The 19,119-nt window shown below is 39.5% G+C and overlaps 1 protein-coding gene across 1 annotated transcript in view; it reads left to right on the top strand.

Moving 5' to 3' along the window:
- SNTG2 (syntrophin gamma 2) overlaps window positions 1-18,853 on the top strand; it is a 285,667-nt gene extending 266,814 nt beyond the window's left edge. Inside the window, exons 15-17 of the mRNA XM_064145698.1 lie at window positions 6,492-6,584; window positions 9,088-9,198; window positions 18,630-18,853. Of these exons, the coding sequence (XP_064001768.1) occupies window positions 6,492-6,584; window positions 9,088-9,198; window positions 18,630-18,761 (336 nt within the window). The 3' untranslated portion in view covers window positions 18,762-18,853. The remainder of the gene's footprint in view (window positions 1-6,491; window positions 6,585-9,087; window positions 9,199-18,629) is intronic.
- The last annotated feature ends 266 nt before the right edge of the window (window positions 18,854-19,119 follow it).

The raw sequence follows: 19,119 nt of genomic DNA, 5'->3' as shown, positions 1-19,119 counted from the left end.
AACCCTAACTGTAACAAAAGGTGGGATTTTGTTTCAGTATCAGTGATAGTTGAATGATATTAAGATTAATCTTTTTCCTTCAAATTGGCAGTCCTGGAGTTTTCTGCTAGTATGATTGATCCGTTTACCAGTGATTGATATCTAGGGAAAATTCTTACAATTAAATTCAATTATTGCTCTTATGTACAGTTTAATAAGAATGAAAATAAAATACAGTCATATACCTATAGTCCATTAGAATTCCTGCCTTCCTAGTCGTCTCTATACAAATCATTCTTTTAAGTCTTTGTGAGATCATAGACTTTGAAGAGAGAAATACTTTAACAAGGAAAAGTGTTTGGTCATTCTGAGATTTTCATTTGCTTCTTGACTTGGGTAGCTAACACCAATGAACAAAGTTTAAAACCTTTTTGTTAGGTTAGCAGATCTGTTCACAATCACATTCCCTTCTTCTGAGGGAAGGAATTATCAAAAGTGATAATCATAAATTCTGGATTTGAAATTAACTGGCTGTTGTTCAGCGTATTTGTAAAGCCTCTTGATGGTAGACAGAATCTTACCTCAGTGTTTCAGAGTGCTCAAGACACCTATCTCTTTACTTCTCCCTGTTGAGAAAACTGATAATATAAAGATGAAAGAATCTTGCCTTTTTAATTTTTTTTTTCCATTTAGAGGTAATTAACCCAGACCTTCAATGATAATTACCTTCTGCAGATTCTGAGATGTGTGCATGATCTTGGAAGATAGTAACTGAAGTGGATACCAAGAACAACAGCAGAAAGTAGTGTTCTCCAAGCTTCACAGTATTAGTTAGCTGCGGGATCGTGGTAGAATCAGTGTCAAGAGTCTTGTAGGTGGGCACAAAAGAGACAAACTACTGACCAGCAGATGTGGCCTTGTTTACATGGTTAAGATTCTTCCCTAGGATAAATGTAAAGGCTTACAAATGTCTCAAGGGAGAGTGTCAACAGGATGCAGTTAGACTCTTTTCAGTAGTGCCCAGTGATAGGACAAGGGGTTATGGGTACAAATTAGAACACTAAAACTTCTGCTTGTATTAGAGGAAAACTTTACTTTGAGGATTCCAGAGCACTGGAACAGGCTGCACAAGGAGGTTGTAGCAGTTTTCTTCTCTGGAGACTTTCAAAACCTGTCTGAACATGTTCCTGTGTGATTCACTCTAGGTGATTCTGCTATAACAGGGGATTGGACTAGATGATCTTCACATATCCCTTCCAACCACCACCATTCTTTGATTCTGTGACTTAATTTAATTCTGAAGGCTGAAGCAGAAAGGTGCTCACACACTTCTACCAACACCTCCTGCTCCTAGAAGCAGCTCCTCTTCCCCAGGCCCTCTTTTCCCATCGTTTAGCTTCCAGGACTTTTCTTTTAATTCCCTCTCTGCCTTATCCAGTTTTCTTACCCTCCTCCAGGAAGCTCAGCCCTCTGCAGTACATGCACAGAGAGTTCAGCTTTCTATCTGTGATACATTGAAAAAAGGCAAGAATTTAATTAGCAAGAAAGAAACACTATGCCTTCCTTTACCTTCTGCTTTTGGAGCAAAAAGGCTTGCTCACTCTCCTGTGAGCTACTGTAGTCAACAGGTTCCAGTGAGAAGGCATGGACAAGACAGGCAGAAAGTACATGTGTTCAGGACTGCTCATGACCAGTATTGTCAGTGTGTGAGTTAATGCTTATCAGTGCATGATGAATTAGTACTATGCAGTAGTACCATCTTAGTGTCGTGCTGGACACCTCAAATCTGCCCAAAGAAGAAACTCAAGGATCCAGTGATTCTGCAGAATGGCTTCAATGGAACCTGCCACTGGAAAGGCAGGTTCATCAGAATCCTGAGATAGTCTATCAAATGAGGAGGACAGATATAAGCTGAATTACTTCTGGGAAATTTCAGTGCCTCTGGGAAAGATAGTGAGTGTATGTCGCAGAACCATTAAGGTTGCAAAAAGACCTCTAGGATCCAAGGATCTTGAAGTCCAACCATTAACCTAAGACCACCATGGCCATTAATGCATGTCCCAAAGTACCGAGTCTACACCTTTTTTTAACATCTCCAGGGATGATGACTCCACTATCTGTCATGGAGGGCCCATAGGCTCAAAAATAGGCTTATTCATGTCTATTCTTGCCTGGACATGTTTTTCTGCCCAAAATAGAGGTAAACACATAAATGGACACAAAAGGGGCACAACAGACCTGGTGCCATAAAGTCTGGCCTGCCCAGGGCCCCTGATTGTGTAACATGGTTGTGTAAGCCCCACATATCCAGCTCGTGCCTGCCTAGTGTAAGGCCCATGTGATTCCCATATTTGGAAGGTCCAGGCCTGTGGCTTTTCCCTATTATGGTAAGGTTTGGCTGACTGCCAAAACCTGATTGGTCATTTTGGTGGCCAATGGGCCATTAATCTCACCCCACATTTGATAAATAGAGGTACACAGGTAAACAACGTGCTCGCTCGTTCTCATTATTATGCTTAGGCCTGCCTGTATCTACAAAGCTCAGTCTCCCGTGCAGCTGTGCACCCTATTGCACGCCCGCTGCCTTATCACTGCCTGGTAGACTCCACTGCCACTGAGTTACTGGGGGCAGACTCCGGATTTTCTGCACATGATCGGCCTGCATGGACAGTGTGACACCATGCTGAGACTGCACAACATTCTGCCTCTGCACCCAAAGGTCCTGCCTAAGAATCCCTGGACAGAGTGTCCAGAAGAGGCCAGGAGAACAAGGTCAGAGACTGTTCTTCCTCCTGAAGCCAGGAGAATTCCAGCCTCGACATCCACAGGCAGACTCCCCTGAAGATTGGACACTTGTAATAGTCTCTGATGTAGCCCTGGAGGGTGATTGATAATTAATAAGAATTTGTGAGTAAAGACTTTAATGCTTCTGTAATTTCTGTTGCTTTCTGCCATAGAGCATCTACTGGGCAAGCAGCATATTGACCCCAAGCGGCATTTGACCGTGGGGAAAATCCTCTCTGTTTATCCTTTGAATGTTTGCTAGATAATAATAGTTATTAACAATTTACTGTTTGATGTTATTCCTAGAATGTCTTCCATAACCATGTAGAACAAACATTAATATTAAAATTCAGTGGTTGGGGGTGGTGAGAGTTCAGAATATTGCAGTTACTAAATTATATATTTTTATAGAATATCATCTCACTCCAATTAATTTCTCCCCTCCGCCACAGTTGGTGTAGGTGGCAGAGTACCCCTCTGTGACACTATTTCCTTGGAATTTAGTAATTTTGAATATTAACCCCTCTCAGATCCTGGAAGGACAGGCTCCAGAGCCATGCCTCTGGACAGGGTCAAGAGGTTTAAGAAATTCTTTCAGTGAATAAGTGAGAATTTTTTTTGCTATTTGAACAACTAGTAATTAACTAATGATCTAAGTTTGTCAACTTCATGATCTTGTCATGCATTAAAGGTATATGCATTGAGATACTGATACTTGAACAATTACACAGGTAAGAGTTTTGTAATTAATTGCCTTTTATTATGAATAGTAATTTTACAGTTCATTTCATCAGTGCTCAGAAAACATCAAATAACTGATCTCAAATGTATAGTATGGTTTTCTTAAGTGCTGCAGTTTGGGTATGAGGTATTCCTTTTAACAGCTAAATTCTTAGTACTTTGACTGAAGAACCTCATCAGGCTTAAACTCACAGTCTGCCTCCCCATAATGTTCAGAATCACCAAGGTTTGGGCTGGAAGAGCTTCTACGTTGTATAGAGTTAACATTCCGGGGGAGTAACCCTGAACCAGACCCTTGGGGCCACACTCCCCCCACTTCCTGTGCTATAAAAAAGACAGAGGGGCTTTCTCTCTCTCTCTCGCTTCGCTCCCTCTCGGCACACACACACACACTGCATACCAGCACACCATGTGGCAGCCACGAGGCAGATCCATACCACCGCATTACTTGGGTTGTATTTATCCCTTTTTGTATTTTGCTGTTTTCCCTTCCCTATCCTTTGTAAACTTCCTTACTTCCAATACCTTTTCTAAGTTATTGTTAAACTTTTCCTTTTAACTTCTAAATGGAGTGAGATTGATTTATTTGGGTGTGCTTACCTCTCTCTCTCCCTATATCTAATCCCTATCTTGGGAAAGGAGGGAGAAGCGGGGAGGGCACTCTAAAAATTGTTATTGGGTCTATTAAATTTATTAGAGTCTCTGGGAACTTGCATTTGAACCCAAGACATACGTCCTGTCTGGAGCAGGACAAGTAAAACATTTGTTAAATGTTGTGAATTTTCACACATGTTATGAGCTGTTTAAATTAATGTGGCTATTAGGGTATAGCTATATGACTGGAAAATATTGTAATGCATGTCTTACGGTTTATGATCTTTTATATTCTCATCTACCTCTGCTTACAATCCCCAAATCTTTTGCAATAAGCTTATATTAGAGCTAGACCCAGAAGAAAAAATGTCATATTTGTAAGGAAAATTTTTTTGAACAGCTTGTTTTGTTGCTTAAACTATGAATTCTCAAGCTGATATGCAGTACTATTTTACATTCTGAAAGATTCTCTAGCAGATAGCTAAGCCTAGATCTCTTATGCTAAACTTCTGTATAAACATATTTCATTTGTCTCTAGTATTTCTCTGTGAGTAAATTCAAATTAATTCCATTCTTTGCAAATATTGGTTATTTGTAAAATACTCCAGGCTAATTATTTGTTCATCATTCATTTTAGTATTCACCACTTGTGGCTGAGCAATTAGATGCTTACCCACTGGGAAATCTAATTTAATATGTTTCATAAATTGCTTTGCTGAGTCAGAGCCCAGTTAGTATATAACCATTTTAATTGAAAAATAATGAAGAATAATTTATGGCTGGTGCTTAGTGCCATCTTATAGTTACTCAATAAAATGCAGGGATATTTGAGTGTTCCAATTTAATATCAGTCACTGAAATATCTTTAAATGCCAAATAATATAACCTTTGAACACCAATGAACAAAATAATTTATTCATAAATAATACACATCTGTGTCATTATTTAATTGATTTATTATCTGTACTAATAATTTAATTCCCAGCCTTTTCAGAATCCTTTTAATAATGTCATATTAGTAATTCAGAAATGCATATTTTAGTATAGTTCTTTTGAATATAAAATTATTTTATATAAATTTTGTTGGTTTAGTACATTGCTTATTTTACTATAGTGGTAAATATTTTTATAATAGTGGAATGAGTAAACCTTTACAATTACTAAATGTAGAAGTTTTAGATTGTGCTAAAAATATTAAATTAAAAGGAAATTAAAAGGACAATTTTCAGCTTCAGCAAGTTTATTAAATTAAAGCTTGGAATCTCCTGTAGGCCCTTCTTGTGGTAAAGCTATTTTGGGGGTGAACTTAAAGAAACTATGCAGATACAGAAATTTTGTAAAATCACATGTCTAAATGTGAGGCAACATCACAGCTTATGAAACATCAATGAAAGCAAAGCGATGCTCTCTTGAAACAAAAAAACCCCACCGATTCAAAGATTTCCAATGTCATGAGGATATCGTGTACAATTGCTGGTGAGGTGAGGAAAAGCTGGAGACAGGGTTCAAGCTCTACTCATGCCGAAGGCCACAGGCTTTTTGCCATTAACTGTGAATGGTGAATGTCAAGCTGTTTAGTATTATAACAGCAGCAAAAGCTTCTCCAGGTGCCTTCAGAATCCATCGTATACCAAATTTACCTAGTCTTAAAAACATATAAAGAAGAATGAAAATAACTTTTTACTGTAAATCCATTCAGAAGTTTAAACATAATTTCTATGGTTTCTTAATGAAACTGTTTTCTTTCTAACCTGAATGGTGATCAAAGAGTTGGTTTATAGTACAAAGAGACAAGCAACTACTTCAGAGAGTCACTAAGATGATGAGGGGACTGGAACCTTACGAGGACAGACTCATCTGGGGCTGTTTAGTCTAGAGGAGGCCAAGGGAGGATTTCGTTAGGGTGTCAGGAGGATGAAGCCAGACTTCTCAGAGGTATTCAATGACAGGACTGAGGGTAGCACACACAAATTGGAACACAGAGGGTTCCACATAAACATAAGGCAAAAATTCTTCCTGTTGAGGGTAGCAGAACACTGGAACAGGCTGCCCAGAGAGGTTGTGGAGTCTCATTCTCTGAAGGCATTCAAAACCCACTTGGATGTTTGAAATATTCAGATTTGACTTTGTTTGGTTTGTATTTCATTTTCTAAGGGATGGTGTCCAAGAATTTGGTATTTATTTTGTAGAAGACCAAATCAAAATACAGATGATCTCTAGCAAATGTTTAGCTGAGACATACGATACTAAGTCAGAATTTTGTGAGTTTTAAACTGTAATAACATAAAGCAGCTGAGTGTCTTACCACACAAAACTCTGAAGAGAATGTTATTTTTGTATGATAGCTGCCAGTAATGATTGTTCTCTCAAAAACCATACCTTTTGTTTTCCAGTCTAAAACATACATGTGCAGCTGGCAAGGGGATAGACTGTGTTTCACAGTAGACTTCACTCTGGGGTTTACCTGTTTTGACAGGGAAACAAAGGTAAGAGGAAAAACAAAAGAAAAGTTTCATTTTGCTTTCACTGAAATTATCAGTAACTAGATGATCAGTAACAGCAAATTTTTATGTTTGTGTTGAGTATTTCTTATTCAAATATACTGTACATTTTATTTATATACCACAAACTGAAGTGTGGCCTCTTTGAGACTTGAAAGAGACAATTCCAGTTTTATCTCAGCATAAAGATGCACTTTAGAGAAAGATATAAAAAAGATAATTTCTTTTCAAGTATTAGAAACAAAGGATGGTTATATTTAGCAGAGAACTTGGTTCCTTATGATGAAAAAGCTTCAAGATCTTTAAAATATTGCCAGTCACCAAAAAAAAAAAACAACAAAACCAACACCAGTGTCACCTGATTCTATTTGTTTTGAAGCTACAAATATCAAATAGGATTAATTATTTTTCCATCAGAAGAAATGTAGGCCATGTCTAAAATAAACAGAATAAGGGCAAATGCATTTCAAAATAATAATCTGTAAGATTAAATTCAGTTATCTTGCAAAAGAATGATTATGTGTAAAGTACCTACAGGGAATGTTTTATGACACATGGCAATTCCTAAGCCTTTTCTATGTTTTTCCTGATTTATATGTAATGTAATAGTACTTTAAACCATTCTAGATGGATTTATGTACTTATTTGCCAATAAAAGTAATCACACATTAAAAAAAAAGTTTCTGCATGAATAGTGGTGTTACTTTAGCACTCTCCTATGAAATATGTGGCATTGAAACAGACTGTCCAGGTTGGTGGTGGAGTCACCATTCCTGGAGGTGTTAAAAAAACCATGTAGACATGGCATTTCAGGACATGCTTTAGTGAGCATGGTGGTGTTGACTTGAAACTTGGGCTTGAGGATATTAGAGGTCTTTTCCAGTCTTTATAATTCTGTGATCTTCAACTCCAAATTGAAAGGAGCTTTTAAAAATATAGAATAAAGACATTTCAGTCAGTCATTCGGAGTTAAGAGGAAACATACCGCATTTTGCAATATTGACACAAGTTTTGTGTGTTGCTGTTTTGGGGTGCTGCACCTAGAATGCACAACTTTATTGACATTTTTGTGCAGAGAATTCATTGTTGTTTGCAATTTTTGGTTTAATTTCTAAGTGTGCTATACTATGAGGTAGCACAATACTTAGGGAGCTACGTGTGGATATCTTTCTCTGCATCATGTGGTACTGCTTTCTGAAATTGGGCTGTTTGCACAATTGTACATATTTTGCAGGTAGCCACAAATCAACAATAAAAAAAAATCTGATTGGCTTAGACTGTAGAAAACAGCCTACAGAAAAGACTAAATGAGTGTACTCACACCTTTAAAATGATACAGTTCTCTACTGATAGGACTTTGAGCTAAAGTACCTACCTTCAGTATTGATGACAAGGACAGTTGTTGCTTGCCTAAGGAGAAATGTCATCAGGAAGATTTATTCTGTTGTTAAACTGTAAAAATCTGGAGAGCTCAAGTACATTTATTGCTAATCTGTGTGAGAGCTGAAAATGTCCTCAAGCCTGAGTGAGGCAGTAATGGATGGCTTCTGAAGTTCACCTTCCTTTACATACTTGTTTGCAGGAACTGACTGTGTTGCTCCATACTCATAGCTTTTTCAAAGTACTTTCTACCAACACTGTAGGATGGTTGAAGAGATCAAGCAATTAATAGTTTGTTAGGGATGCAGAAATTTTGATAGCATTTTTTTTTCTGAAGATAATAGATTTCAAATTATCATAAAATCATTTTGATTGAAAAAAGCCTTGAATATTATCAAGTCCAATCATTACCTACTTGACCAAGTCTGCTGCTAAACTTTGTCCTTTTGCACCACACCCCTTTGTCTTGTAAACACCTCCAGGGACAAGAATTCCGTTACCTTTCTGGGGTTCCTCCATTTTATGAGAACTTTTTCAGTCAAGAATTTTCTTCTAATATGCAGCCTAAAGCTGCCCTGTTGCAACTTGAGGCTGTTTTCTTTTGTACTATCACTTGTTACTAGGGAGAAGAGACCAACACAGTGTCTAATTACACTATTGGTAACTAATTATAGTCATCTATTGATGTAAAGAATCCTCTAATACACAATAGGTAGTTGTACAGCCTTATTAAAATGAAGGCAAGTCCTCTGTCTATGAGTCTGAGACTGTGGGGTAGTAGCCCATTCATGTACTCATTAAAAACTGCTCTTTCTTACAATCTCAAAAATAATATTAAAAGGGCTTTCTTGTTACAAATGACAAAATAAAAAGGACGAGAACTTTTGTGGTGGGCTGACCCTGGATGGATGCCAGGCAGCCAACAAAACATGCTCTATCTTTTGCTTTCATATATGATAGTTACTAATTTTATTTACTCCACAACCAGCATGTTATCGTGCTCTATGTTTAGTGCCCTAATGTTTAGTCTTAATATGTAAACGTTGATCATTAATCTGTAAGTCTAGATAAGAGCATGTAACAGTCAATTATTTTTTTCTCTCTTTAGAATGTCCTGTGGAGGTTCAAATTCTCTCAGCTCAAAGGCTCTTCAGATGATGGGAAAACAAGAGTAAAACTGCTTTTTCAGAATCTGGACACCAAACAAATTGAGACAAAGGTAAGCAATGTCTTATTCTCACTTTGCTATAAAATGACACAAAATTACTATAAAGCATCCAAAATGTCATTGACTACTGTACATACATATAGGGAACTGCACATCACAGGACTTTTTGATTGCTATTCTCTAGAAACTCCATAATAAGCAGAAGTTGATGCAGTATCAATAGACTAGTTATTTGTACAAGCTTGTTGCTGAGTTGTGTTATGATGGTGCTTTGCTGCTTCAGAAAGATTAGTTCTGTGAAGTTGTTTAGTTAATTTACATTATATATAAAACATACTTTTAAAAAGAGTGGAGGAAAAATGAAACCATTTAAATGCCAAAACAGTTTTAAGCTGCTGTATAATTGACCTAAAATTTTAAGCAAATATGTGCTTAAGTTTTACCAGTAACATAATATGTAATATTTAATAGCTCAGAAAAGGGAATGCTCTTGCAAGAGGCCAAGCAATCCTTTAAACCTGTTGGTTCTACCACAAATTAAGAGCACTCCATGCTTTGCACAGGCATTAAACTGTGGAGACATCTAGTCACTACTACAGAATCAGGAATGGCTTGGACTACAAGGGACCTTAAAGGTGATCTAGTTCCAACCCCCTTGCCATGGGCAGGAACAACTCCTACTATACCAGATTCTCAAAGCTGCATCTAACCTACCTTTGAACACTTCCAGGCTTGGAACCTCCACAGCTTTCTCTAGGCAACATGTCCCAGTGCCTCACCACTCTCACAAGGAAGAATTTCCTAATGTTTAATCTAAATTTAACTACTTCGAGTTTGAAGGGATTACTCCTCATTTTGTCACTGCATGCCTTTGTGAAAAAGTCCCTCTATGTCTCTCCTGTAGTCCACTTCAATACTGGAAGGCTGCTCTAAGGTCTCCCCAGGGCCTTCTCAAGGCTGAACAACCCCAGCTCTCTCAGCCTCTCTTTACAGGAAGGGTACTCTAGTCCTCTGATCATCTTCATGGTGCTCCTCTGGACCTGCTCTAACAGTTCCATGTCTTTCTTGTTTTGGGAGTTCCAGAGCTGGACACAGTACTCTGTGTGGGTTCTCATGAGAGCAGAGTAGAGGGGGAAGGTCTTCCCTCAACCTGATGACCACACTTCTTTTGATGCAGCCTAGGATATGATTGTCTTTTGGAGCTGCAAGTGCACATTGCCAGCTCATGATCTTGAAAAGTAACCTGTTGCAGAAAACTTGTGTGTTAAATATCAGCCAAAATACTTTAAATTTGGCAAAGTTGTATGTAACTTATGTATCTGAATACAGGTTACAAGTAATCTAGATATTAGTAGATATTCTTAACTACATGGCATGTACTCTGAATTTCATGTTTTCTTTTAAAAAAATACAATGGTGCAGTATGATCTGGTTTTGCAATTAGACTGCAGTATATTTGCAGCAAATGCCATTCTCTTTAAAACAGAACTTCAGGAGAGTGATCAAGGACAGGTCAGCAAGCATATTATTTTCGTTAGATTTATAGCATTCATCCAAGAGCATATTTATTCCATATTCATATCATAGTATCATAGTAACATCAGGGTTGGAAGAGACCTCACAGATCATCAAGTCCAACTCTTTACCACAGAGCTCAAGGCTAGACCATGGCACCAAGTGCCACGTCCAGTCCTGCCTTGAAGTGCCCCAGGGACAGCGACTCCACCACCTCCCCGGGCAGCCCATTCCAGTGCCCAATGACTCTCTCAGTGAAGAACTTTCTCCTCACCTCAAGCCTAAATCTCCCCTGGCGCAGCCTAAGGCTGTGTCCTCTTGTTCTGGCGCTGGCCACCTGAGAGAAGAGAGCAACCTCCTCCTGGCCACAACCACCCCTCAGGTAGTTGTAGACAGCAATAAGGTCACCCCTGAGCCTCCTCTTCTCCAGGCTAAACAATCCCAGCTCCCTCAGCCTCTCCTCATAGGGCTTGTGCTCAAGGCCTCTCACCAGCCTCGTAGCCCTTCTCTGGACACGCTCAAGCATCATAATGTCCCTTTTAAACTGAGGAGCCCAGAACTGAACACAGTACTCAAGGTGTGGTCTAAGCAGTGCAGAGTACAGGGGCAGAATGACCTCCCTGCTCCTGCTGACCACACCATTCCTGATGCAGGCCAGGATGCCACTGGCTCTCTTGGCCACATGGGCACACTGCTGGCTCATGTTCAGGTGGGTATCAATCAGTACCCCCAGATCCCTCTCTGTCTGGCTGCTCTCCAGCCGCTCCGACCCTAGCCTGTATCTCTCCATGGGGTTGTTGTAGCCAAAGTGCAGGACTCTGCACTTGGAGCTATTGAACCCCATCCCATTGGACTCTGCCCATCTGTCCAGGCGGTCAAGGTCCCGCTGCAGAGCCCTTCTGCCTTCCAACTCAGTCACATCTGCCCCCAGCTTGGTGTCATCTGCAAACTTGCTGATGACTGACTCTGTACCCTCATCCAGATCATCTATGAAGATGTTAAAGAGGATGGGGCCCAGCACAGATCCCTGAGGGACACCACTAGTGACTGGCCGCCAGCTGGATGTGGCACCATTCACCACCACTCTCTGGGCTTGTCCCTCCAGCCAGTTCCTAATCCAGCACAGAGTGTTGCCATCCAAGCCATGGGCTGACAGCTTAGCCAGCAGTTTGCTGTGGGGGACAGTGTCAAAGGCCTTGCTGAAGTCCAGATAGAGCACATCCACAGGCCTCCCCACATCCACCAAGCGGGTCACCTGATCATAGAAGATCAAGTTAGAAAGGCAGGATCTGCCCTTCCTAAACCCATGCTGGCTGGACCTGAGCCTTTTGCCATCCCTTAGGTGCGCTCTTATCACCCCCGAGATAACCTGCTCCATCAGTTTCCCTGGCACTGAGGTCAGGCTGACGGGTACTGTTGGCACATGGCAAATTACGGAGAGTGCTATCGAAGTTTTTGCTCTACAGCAACATTAATCTCTAGCATTAATAAGTCAAAATCTAGCACTTTATTTCTACTAACATGGGTCCTTTGCTTCTGGAGTTTGGCAGTTTATTACTGAACATCTTGAGATCTTGGGAAACATTTGCAAGATGATGGTAGAGTTAAGGCTTTACTGTGTGACAGTATTGGGCAGCCTGATTGCTGCTGGCAATCAACTCTAATATTTACTGGAATGAATGAGTTTGCTTGTCTGCTCTTAGACAGGTGACTTGAGAACAACTTCTCAGTGAGCTTCCTGTGCATTAGCAAAGTTTGCATCTGCCAGTGCAACATTTAAAAGTAATTCAGATTTAGCAATAGATAGTGGCATTTGGAATCATCCAAGATGAAAGCTGAAAATCATTTGACTCTTCCAGATTCCTATGGAACACTGCTAGCAGGCTTGAGTACAACCGATAGAGATGCAATTTATCTGGCACTGAATGTTGTTGGCATCATAGATCTAGTTCTTATTCTTGCAGGGTAAGAGCACCATTTTAGCTCCTCTTTCTGCTCATTGTGCAAATTACAGTCAAAAAGAGGAGGCCAAATGTGAGTTTTAAGCTGAAGGATATTTCATACCGTAGCAGATAATTGCACATTCATAGCAGTCATAATCAAGCTGTACAATACTAATGCATTTGTTCTTCTCATCCATCACATGGCAACCAAGCCCTGATATTCTTGCTGAGAATGGAACTGAATTTAGGATTTCCTTTCCTGTTTTGACTTCCATGTGGACTGGAGCAAAAAATCTAGATACCTTTACTTGTTTGTTTTTTTTTTTTAACAAAGTATATGGTTATTATTTCAATCTGATATAAACAATATGCTGAAGAATACAGTAGTAACAGTTGTGCTTTCATCAATGACTGATAAACTCTGAGGCTTACCCATGTTCTTAAAGAAACCATGAAATACACAGGGCACAGTAATACCATTTCTCAGTGTCTCCTCTTTTTTTTTTTTTTAATGTGATACAGGCTCATGTCTTGTTCAGATAGCGATTCAACAGTTCTGGGAAGCAATCAATAAAATTAGTTGTGTGTGTGGTAATGGTGCAACAGACTTGACAAGCTCTTTATGATACATAACAGATGCAGCTCATGTAGGTGGCCAGCTGAAACAAGGACATATATTTTTCTTACTTGTCTGTGTACATATGGTGATTGAGGTCAGTGCAGGATGCGCATTTTTTATATTCTCAGTACCAGCAGGCAGCTTTGCAGTCTTCTTCCATTACTTTAATCCAATCCTTTCTGTTCTCTTCTTGCTGTCTTCCTTTTGGTGCTTTTATTGCACCTAATCCACTTATTATCATACATGTAGTAAACTGAAGTATTTTTGGTTAAGGAAATATTACACATGTACAGATTCTTCTAAATACACCTCCAAAAACTGACAATCTTAATTAAAGAAACAAGCATCATTCACAGATAAGGAGAATGCTATGTAAGTTAGAAGTGCGTAAAACAAATGTGGAGAAATGGAAGGCTTTGTGAAGGGCTCTCTCCTATCAGTTAATTTGGCCCTATTTGGTCAATTTTGAGGGTCAGAACTTGAGCTGGAACTGTTGAATGATTTAAATTGATTTTGGAGCAAATCTAAAATTAATGTGAGTGGGTTTATATTTTAGGATGTATTGGTTTTAAAGATGGTAATTTAGGGCCTAAGGGATGTGGTTTAGCACCAGGTTTGGTAGTTAAGTAATGGTTAGGCTCAATGATCTTAAAAGTATTTTCCAACCAAAATTACTTTATTGCATGATAAACCAGTTACTTAAGCTGAGAACTGATATACTGAGGCCTCAGTTTCATAGTGATTTGTATTTTGTTAATACTCATAAGAGTTTAAACTCATTTTAATTTTATAACACTTAGATAATGTGAGTTAATTAATGGCACTTTTTTCTGTAAGTGTTTATACAAGTTTCATGCTAGTATTTAGAGTAGACAGCTACTCTCAATACAATATATTTAAGAAACCTAATCCCCTATTTGCTCCAAAGCTGACAGTGAGAATTGAAAAACCAAGCATGTGCCTCAAGACTAACATTTAGCCAATGTGTTGTTTAAATAAATGTCTTCTTCCCAACCCAAAAACTGACCCAAGCATCTTCACAATATTTACCAGATGCAGACTTAACTGCTAGCAGTATCATGTAAATTGAATATGTTTCTCATATTATATTTGTTGTCATTGTCAAAATATCGCTATGTTTCCATCTGGGGAGACTGGGAAAAAGAAATCTATCTTGTACTCAGAAGATGAAGTATGTTATAAAAAGTCAAGGGAATCTGAGAACTAGTTAGGATTGACTCTGCCTTTGTTTGTGAATTAAGTCATATGAATTTCATACCCGTCTATACTTCCACTCTTCACTCTCCTCAGCTGTGACTTGACACCACATCATCAATGAGCACCTTTCACTTCTCAAGTACTTTAAAATACATTGTGGTATTTGAATGCTTGCAAGTTAAACTCTTGCGGTGAGGCAGATCTCGCGGAGAAGGGCTGAACTCACTATGCAAGGACACCGCACAATCCAATGTGGATCAAAAGCGAGTGACAACTTTATTTAGTAGATGCGCGCTTATATGTGTTACAGATAATATATGCATACCTGTAAGAAGCTAAATGGCTGAATCTCTAAATACCCCATTTGCATGGTGCACCTACTTGCTACGTGCAGCTGCAAGCAGCAAACTACTTCTTATCTTATTCAGAGTTAGCTGTATCCTGCTCTGCTTGGGTTGTCTGCCGCCTCATCAAGGACAGCGCCTCCCTAGCTGACTGTATTAAATGCTGCCTTTGTTTATTCAATATGTCTTTGTTTCTTCAATGTGGCCTTTGTTTCAGTGTGGCCTAGCACAGCCTTAATTTAGTTCCATATACTCATCCTGCTTGCCCACCTCTAAGTCATGTCCATTTTCCTTTAGCCATTCTGCAACAATTCCCCTCTTTTCTTTTTGGGCAAGCAGGGCTGTACCCCCGGTAACTCGATCCACACCCCTCAGAATGCATCCATACCCTATGTGTAGTAATATAAGCATAAGCAGTACTATTCCCAGCAGGTGGAGGCCCTCGTTGATAAGCTGTAGTATCCAGGGAGACAAACCTCCAAAGGTTGATGTTAGCCACTGGTCAAAGGGATTTTCATTAACAACAATGCTGTTAGTATGATTTTTCAACCAAGCAAGCTGTTTATGGATAGACTCCCCATGATGTGAGAGATTAAAGCAGCATATTCCCTCAAAATCACTACAACCATAGTGCTAAAATCAGAAAGAGAATAAACCTGTTAGAGCTTTCACTAGTAGCATTAGTTGGGCAAGCTAACAACCCAAGCTTAGCTAACAATCCTAAAAGCTTTTTCTGCTAGCAACAGTAAGTCATTTGTTCAAAAGACCAAAAGTCCAGACGAATGTCACAGTCACAGGAGAGTGCAGGTGTGCCACATCTTCATTGGTTCTGTGTGGCAATTGATGTTGTAGAGTTGCAGATGTATCTGCTGTCTAATATTCTTCCTCAGACTCCCATTGTTCTACTTTCACTCTATAGTTCTCAGAAACCTTGATGCTTTCATCACACTCCTAAGCTATGAGCTGCATCTGTCTATTGTGCTTAAAAACTACTAATTTCTAAATACAATACAAAGATATGCCCTAGATGTTGCTTTCAGAATACTCTATCAGGCCTTTTCCCCACAGTTCTTAATCTGCTTTTAAAAATTTAAGGCAGTGTTTGTCATCTTTCTGCAGGGCCCTTGCAAAAATATGACAAGCACATTGCCATCTGTGCCAATTAAGTGGGTTTTGGCCCTTACAAAAGGAACTAAACTGAATCTATTCCATTAAACCACAGTCACTGAAAACTCATGAAAATATCCAAATTCGTTAACCATGATCAAAACCTTATGATCCATACACACACAATCATCCTGTCAGTGCTCCTTTCAAGTCCTTTCACAATTCCGCCATCTGAGCAAGACTTCTGCTCACTTTAGGAAAAAACAAGCTGGTCATAATCAGGTTGGTCTTCATCTTAAGGCCTGTGAAGATAAATGATCAAACACAAGCAAATACAAGAACAAATGCAGACATATTCATTGCCTAGGCTAACAAATCCATTGGCTTAGTCTGTACTACACAACCACAGAAATTTCAACATTCTCTTTTCCTTCTACTTTCCTTTCCTTCCTTCCCCTATTCTCTATTCTCTCCCCTCTTTTTTTTTTTTTTTTTTGAGTTATACATAATCCCAGTGCTATCTAAATATACAGAAAAATCTTTTAAAATATTCTACAATATCCTTATATCCTAAAATTCTACATTTATATTTACAAACTCTTATACTTAATTATATTATCTGTCAACTTAAAACATACATCAACTAAAGGAAATGAAGCCATTAACTCAGTACTGAGAAAAAAAACCAAAGAAAATCAGGAAGATATTACATTCATGGAGCTCCTTTGAAAATACTCTGGTACCAGAAAAGGAAAAGAATCTTAAATCAGAAGTTATACACTTACAAACAACTCTTACTATAATATTCTATTATATTAACTGTTAAACATGTGCAGCTATCAAGTACTTAACATACTCTATTTTAATTGCTTAAGTCTTATCACAATTACCCTTCTAAAATGATTCTAAAACTTATCTTATTAAAATAAACATCTTATCAAGTCACGAAGTAGCTATCACAAATTCAGCCTGTTTCTTTAAGAAATGAAATAGTTTTGTTCGCAGCAACTGCAAGGGAAAGAAAAACACAGGAGAGAGGGAGGGCAGCGGTGGAAGGTGATAACGCCGGGGGATGGGGGGGGGGGAGGGAGGCTCGTATCGCTCATCTGAGCCGCCCGGTCTCTCAGTCCCCATCCCATACTGTCCTTGTTGCTTCTACTTCCTTTTCTTCTCTGTTGATCGTCCCTCTGTCTCTCTGGCGTTTTTTTCTCTTTTTCCTGTGTTACTGTCGGTAGAGACGCGGGGGGTGGGGTGGGGGTCTGCGTTGTCAGGTGCTTAGCAGAGTCCTGTGGGCAGGTCACCAGCGGCACTCAGCAAAGTTGGTACACACGGCTGCAGGAGTGCTGAGAAATTTTTTAACCTGAGAAATCTTTGATGCTGTTGCTGGCTGAGTGCTTGCTTCCATGTGAGACAATGCTACCTTTTCTTTTTTATGCGTGGTCTTACTCCAGCTTCTACACTCCAGGCTCTCATCAGGCTCCTCAGATTTCTCGCCTCCACCTGTATCTGAGCTTTTGCTGCCGAGCTTGCCACTTGCATGGGGATCTCCGTGGCAGGGGCTCCCGACTCCAAGGCTGGGAACAGCTGCCTCTCCTCCTTTCCAACACAGTTCTGAGGAGTCTTTAACCGTGTCATTGCCAAACGTCCTCCATTCTGCTTCATCAAAATATGACTCAGGGGGTTTTAAAAAACCCTTAGCATAGCCATATGCACAAAGTCCTGGCAAATACTTGGTATTAAAATTCACTTTGCGCTTTTCAAGAAAGCAAGATAGCAAGGAAAGGGCTACCTCTTTATCCATGCCGCAGTGTCCCGCTTGCCCCCCTTGCAGCAACGAACGTTGGCCCTCTTATCATCTGCCTCGGGCACCCCTAATTGGTCCGCCACCCCGTCCTAGATTCATCTTGCTAGCGGGTGTCGCTCTCCTCCGGCGGCCTGTTCCGCCGGCCTGTCCTCCTCCGTGTCTCCTAGGGTACCCCAAATCGGGGTCCCTGTTCGGGCGCCAATCCGCGGTGAGGCAGATCTCGCGGAGAAGGGCTGAACTCACTATGCAAGGACACCGCACAATCCAATGTGGATCAAAAGCGAGTGACAACTTTATTTAGTAGATGCGCGCTTATATGTGTTACAGATAATATATGCATACCTGTAAGAAGCTAAATGGCTGAATCTCTAAATACCCCATTTGCATGGTGCACCTACTTGCTACGTGCAGCTGCAAGCAGCAAACTACTTCTTATCTTATTCAGAGTTAGCTGTATCCTGCTCTGCTTGGGTTGTCTGCCGCCTCATCAAGGACAGCGCCTCCCTAGCTAGCTATATTAAATGCTGCCTTTGTTTATTCAATATGTCTTTGTTTCTTCAATGTGGCCTTTGTTTCAGTGTGGCCTAGCACAGCCTTAATTTAGTTCCTTTTACTCATCCTGCTTGCCCACCTCTAAGTCATGTCCATTTTCCTTTAGCCATTCTGCAACATCTCTTTCATTGTCCAAGCTAAGTGAAAAGTAAGCACTAAATTAACATAGAGTGAAAACTAAATTTCCATGCAGCACTGCTAGTGAAGGAAATACAGATATACATATTTTTACACTTTTAACATCATCATTACAGTTAAAGATTCAAATTTTCACTGTCATTTGCTAACTAGTCCATTCTATATTTATGTAAAATGTTTATAAACCTAAATACGAATTCACATTTTCTCTCTCTTTTTTTCCCTCTTACTTCCTCTTTTAGGAACTTGAATTTCAGGATTTGACAGCAGTTTTGCACTGTATTCACTCCTTTATAGCAGCAAAAGTGGCATCTGTGGATCCAGTATTCATAGACAGTCAGAGTATTGCAAGAAAGTATATGTACAGTAACTGATTCCAGTTTATATGTTGTGACTATGGAAAATAAATTATTTTCTTAGAGAAAGTAATTATTTCATGCACAATATTGCAACTTTGTGATTTTGCAAGAGGTTGAAAGTTGTATTATCTGTAACACTGAATTTTCACAATCTGTTAAACATTTTTTCAAATACTAAGTCAAACTGAATCAGTTTGTCATCTTTAGCATTAATCTAAAATTCTAAGTGAATTTTTGTTTAATATTTGTGGTGTCTCTCTGATTTCTGCTCTTGTGGTCATACATGCTCTTCCTTGTTAGACAGAAATGTGGAATAACATCTCAAATGTGTGTCCAAAATGTGACTTCTATATCTGTTTTGAAAAGTGATGGG

The sequence above is a fragment of the Pogoniulus pusillus genome, chromosome 7 (genome assembly GCF_015220805.1).
Source record: "Pogoniulus pusillus isolate bPogPus1 chromosome 7, bPogPus1.pri, whole genome shotgun sequence".
In the NCBI taxonomy this organism is placed as follows: domain Eukaryota; kingdom Metazoa; phylum Chordata; class Aves; order Piciformes; family Lybiidae; genus Pogoniulus; species Pogoniulus pusillus.
This window is presented reverse-complemented; position numbering and strand designations above follow the sequence as displayed.